This window comes from Trichechus manatus, unplaced genomic scaffold (assembly GCF_000243295.1).
Source record: "Trichechus manatus latirostris isolate Lorelei unplaced genomic scaffold, TriManLat1.0 scaffold00058, whole genome shotgun sequence".
NCBI lineage: Eukaryota > Metazoa > Chordata > Mammalia > Sirenia > Trichechidae > Trichechus > Trichechus manatus.
Genome location: NW_004443994.1, coordinates 3,247,448 through 3,252,674, shown reverse-complemented (window position 1 = coordinate 3,252,674; position 5,227 = coordinate 3,247,448). Strand labels below are relative to the sequence as shown.

Genomic DNA, 5,227 nt, shown 5'->3' with positions numbered 1-5,227 from the left:
GTTGAAGTCTACCAGAAGTTGGAACACAAAGAAGCTCTGGTGACATAGGCCATAATAGTCAAAATCCTGAGGCACAGGTCAGTATGAAGAACAGTAAAGTGAATCTGATAAAGGGAAAGGGGAGATGAATAAAGAGAACTGGTATATCAAAATCTTCTCTTCCATGCTGGAAATTATAGCTATTTGTCACCAAGATATGAAACCTTGGAGTGTTCATTATTTCCTCCTTCTTCCCAGGTATCTCATTCATTTACCCTCCAAGATTTATTATATCTCTTTCATTTCGTTTTCTACTACTTGTGCCTTGATTGGCCACCCCCGTTCCATCAGACTGTTGACCTGTGGACAAGGTCAGTGTAACCCACAAAGACCCAGGCTGAGTCAGAGGGCCTTTGTTAGTGCAGGTTGTACGACTAACTAGCTGTGCTAACCAGTGACAGTTTCTGAGTTTCCCTTGCATCATCCACAAAATGAGTGAGTTGGTACTAAATGATGGCTTCAGAACTTCCCAGTTCTAAAATTCTAGATGCCTCCTAACTACTCCAGAATGTCAACGACTAATTACTCTTATATTCCAATACACATTGATTTTCCTAAATATTTTATTTGACTTTGTTATTAGCCATTTTTAACACTTAAATGATTTCAGCTGCTTAACAAATCAGGACTCTTAAACTGCATGCATAGGGGTGCAAATTACAGATTCCACAAATATATTTCAGGGTTCAGTTCTCACTACTCTGCTACTGGAAGCCTGTTTCAGCAGAACTGGACTAGAGAAACCAGTCACTGTACTTCTTCCCATGTTGGTGTCTTCTCCTTTTAAGAGGTTTTCTATTAATTTGGAACCCAAATAAGGAAAGAGATAGACAGATAGGTAGATAGGGAGAGAGAGAGAGATCATTTCCATCGAATCAACTTCATCTCATGGATACTTTATGTACAAGAGACGAAAACATTGCCTAGTCCTGCTTCATCCTCACAGTCATCAGCATGTTCAAGCTTATCTTTGGGACTATTGTGCCAATTCATCTTATCGAGGGTCTCCTTCATCCTGTTGGCACCTACTCCACCAAGCATGATGTCTTCCTCAAGCAATTGATTTCTCTTAATGACCTGTCCAAAGCAAGCAAGTTGGACAATGTTCTGTTGTCATCCATAATGTTTTTATTTGCTGATTTTTGGAAGTAGATTACCAGGCCTTTCTTTCTAGTCTGTCTTAGTCTAGAAGCTCCACTGAAACCTGACCACCATGGATGACCCTGCTGGTATTTGAAATACCAGTGGCATAACTTCTAGCATCATAACAACAACAAGTTACCTCAGTGCAACAAGGGGACAGACAGGTAGTAGAAATAAGGAAAAGGAAGTGTTATGTAAAGATGAACAGGAAACACAGAGCTCTCATCTCAGCTGTCTCTCTGATTCTACTTATAAATTTCATGCTGTTTTGTTCATCTTGAATGTCAGATAAAAATACACACATTAATAGATATTATATTAATTATGTAACGTGATGTAGTTTGAGCTTTTAAAAGAATGAAATGAATAGGGGACACAAAGTGTTTCTTGCAAAAGTCCTTAATATGTATAATACTTTGATGGCTATCCTTCCTGAAATGGAAGCAATCCCTCTCTATGGCAGGCAATGGCAGTCCTACAAGTTTAATTAATATAGTCCCTAAGGAGCCTGGACTATCTACTGTCATCATATGTTGTTTTCTCCACTTACATTGCAGGCTTCTGTCTGGGCTCCACAGTGAGGTCTGTAACCAAAGGCATCTGGATGTGGTGTATACCTCACCCTTCCAAGCCTAATCACACACTGGTCCTGCTGGATGTTGAAGGCCTGGGCAATGTGAAAAAGGTAAGGCAGAATATCATGGAAAAATCTTCTTTTCATTTGATTATCTACTTAAACATTTTAATTCACCATCTTAATTAACTTTTGTGACATATTCTTGCAAACTGAAAATCCAAATTATAGATGTTTTTGTTAGGGGCCATCAAGTCCATTTTTGACTCTTGGTGACCCAATCTGACAGAGTAGAACTGCCCCATAGGGCTTTCTAGGCTGTAATGTTTATGGCAGCAGGTCACCAGGTCTTTCTTCCAAGGAGTTGCTGGGTGAGTTTGAATCGACAACGTTTTGGTTAGCAGCTTAACCATTGCACCATCAGAGCTCCAACCAAATTATAGATAGTGACATTAAATTCTGTTTCCTTGAACTTATTTCTTTGGTAAGTTCAAACATTTTGGTATATTAGGGATAAATTTTATTTGTAACACAAAGGTGAATGATGCCATTTATCAGATACTTATTGAACAGCTGAATTCCAGGGCTCTGTGCTAAGTACTACAGACAAAGCAGTGAACAAGGTAAAGGCCTAGGACCTATTTGGGAGACAACAGGTACACCATTTGATTAGCACAATGTGCCATGGATGCACAAAAGCGGGCACCTAGCTCAGTCAAACAGGCTAGAGAAAGCTTCCAGGAGAAAATGGCAATTAAACTGAAACCCAATAGGTCAGTGTGAGCTACCAGTTAAAGTGTGGAGATAACGAGATTGGAAGTAGAAGACATGTAAATAAGGTATCAGTGAAGCAATTTACTTAAATCACCTTCAGAATAGCATGAGCTACACCGGGAACATGCACAAAGGTTTCAGTCTCAGTTTCTGGGATTTTGAGTTGAATTTTTAACTGACTTCTATAAAAGCATGAGCTTCACCCATGAAAAACATTGTAAATGAGATTATTTTAGGTAGATTATCTTGTAGGATCTGGTGCGATCAATAGTTTTGTCTCATATTCTATTAGTCTGTGTCTAAATTGAAAGTAGCAGCAGTAGATACTTGTTTTCCATTACTGCAACAACAAAAAAAAGGTGGGGTGGGGGGTTGTGGTGTAGGGGTGAGAAGTTTACAAATTCTGAATTTGAAAATTCAGTTTTAAAATTCTCAATAATCACCAAAGTACAACTAGGATATACTCTAAACTTATTTCATTTTATCTAAATTGTAATTATCTAAGGAACCAAAACCTGGCAAACATTAAATGACTAATTGCCGCAGAAATATCATACAGGACATTAGAACTCATGATGTGACTTGGGTAATATCTAATTCTATTAGCCTGGCCTTCAAGGACCTTCTTGTCTTACCTTGGGTCTCATTTCCAACCTTATCTTCCACTCCTACCCACCTACCCACAGATTCAGTTAAATGAAATAACTCTAAAATACAGTTATAGAATCACAATTTCTAATTCTGACTTAGTTTACGTTAGTCCTTCCACCAGCACGATTTCTTTGATATTCTGTCAACTCTTTAATCTATTTTCAACCTACTGCCATCATTTCACAGTAAGACAGTCTCTTCATGCTCTGAACACACTGGGTACTTGTTTCAGTTTACTTCACTTACTACTTTTTCTTTTAGATTATAGCTTTTGGTTCCACTCTTGAAAGAGATCATTATTTTAGTTGCTATTATGTTTGCATATGTATCTGACCATCCACACTGTCATCTTCTTGAGGGCAGAGACTGTCTTATGGAACTTTGCATCCACACAACCAAATGAATGCATGCAGTGCCAGGCATTTCGTAGATGCTCAATGAATACTTACTGAATTTAATGAAATAGCCCATGATGGATAAAATTTATGCAAGGAATAATTTCCCACTTATTACTGCAAGCCTACTCAGTTCTACAACCTGCATTAAATATATTACTCATATTGACAGTGTCATTCACTTCTTTTAATTACTAAAAAACCTTACACCCTGAGTCCCTGTAAACACACAAAAAAAGAGGTTCAAATTTAACATTGTCTTCAAAACTTGTGTCCTTATACATATTATTCAGCAAGTTAAAAAAAAAAAAAAATACAAGCCCATTGCTGTGCACTCGATTCTGACTCACAGCATTCCCATATGGTTTCCAAGGCTGTAAATCTCTATGGAAGCAGATAGCCATGTCTTTGTCCTGTGGAGCCACTGGTGGTTTCAACCACCGATCTTTCGGTTACAGGTGAGTGCATTAACTACTATGCTACCAGGGCTAGTGAATAAACAACTGAATGAATGAATGAAGAGTAGATTCACAGGTCCCTTACTCTAATTTACACTCTAGAGTGACCCAAAGAATGACTCATGGATCTTCATACTGGCCATGCTCCTGAGCAGCACCTTTGTCTACAACAGCATGAAGACCATTGACCACCAGGCCCTGGAGCAACTGTAGTATCCTTCCAAAAACTAAACCACATTGTTTTACTGAGTTTATGGGAATGGCAACTGAGACTGTTTCTTCTTTTCTGTGACCCGTTGTTATGGTTGAAGAGGTGGGGAAATAGGGCAGAAGTTAATGTTTATAAAATGTGTTTTTAAATATTCTGAAAGTTATTATGTAGGCTGCAACTCCTTCCTTAACTAAGTTTCTAGCTATGTGACTGAACTAACAGAGTTAATCAGAGCAAAATCCTCCTCCAGAGCTGATGAAGTAGAAGATTCTACTGAGTTTGTGAGTTTCTTTCCAGATTTTGTTTGGACTGTAAGGGATTTCACCCTGGAGTTGAAGATAGATGGAAACCCCATCACTGAAGATGAGTACCTGGAGGATGCCTTGAAGTTGATTCCAGGTATCAGAGCATAACCCGGGAGATGAAAAATTCATTAGGTGGTGGGATCAACTAAGCCCTGTCATTAGCACTTTAATTTTTATTTGAAACTTGGTTGAGACCCATGAAAATGGTGATTGGCAATTGTTGAATAGTGGTTGGTGATTGGTTTTTGTGGATTACTATCACAGGTAGTCCCTGACTTAGGCCATGTTCCAGTTATGATGAAATGCACTTATGACAACCTGTTTTGTTTTGTGTTTTTGGTGCATCTCATCGTTAGTGATACGTTGTACATACAGTGTTGTAATACTTAAGTTGTTGATGTTATCATGTTCAGATGTTCACTCACAGATGTTCAATGTCAGGATTTATTCTTCAAAACACTGCCTCTCTCACTAGGTGGCATAACTCGGTCCCTCAGGAAGGGGTGGAGATACTTCAGGGCCTAGGTGGGAGGGAGAAGGACAAGGGAGAAGGGGAAAGATAAAGAAAAATTAAAAATGTAGGGCTATAGTAAAGATCAGAGCAGAAATAAATGAAATAGAGAACAGAAAAACAATAGAAAGAATCAACAAAACCAAAAGTTGGTTCTTTGAAAGAA

The 5,227-nt window shown here is 38.5% G+C and overlaps 1 protein-coding gene across 7 annotated transcripts in view; it reads left to right on the top strand.

Annotated features, from left to right (window-relative positions):
• LOC101358841 (guanylate-binding protein 7) overlaps positions 1-5,227 on the top strand; it is a 66,580-nt gene that overhangs the window by 40,912 nt on the left and 20,441 nt on the right. For all 7 annotated transcript variants that reach the window (XM_023733380.1, XM_023733382.1, XM_023733378.1 and 4 more), the window contains 3 exons: positions 1,740-1,867; positions 4,137-4,246; positions 4,448-4,644. In XM_023733380.1, the coding sequence (XP_023589148.1) occupies positions 1,740-1,867; positions 4,137-4,246; positions 4,448-4,644 (435 nt within the window). The remainder of the gene's footprint in view (positions 1-1,739; positions 1,868-4,136; positions 4,247-4,447; positions 4,645-5,227) is intronic.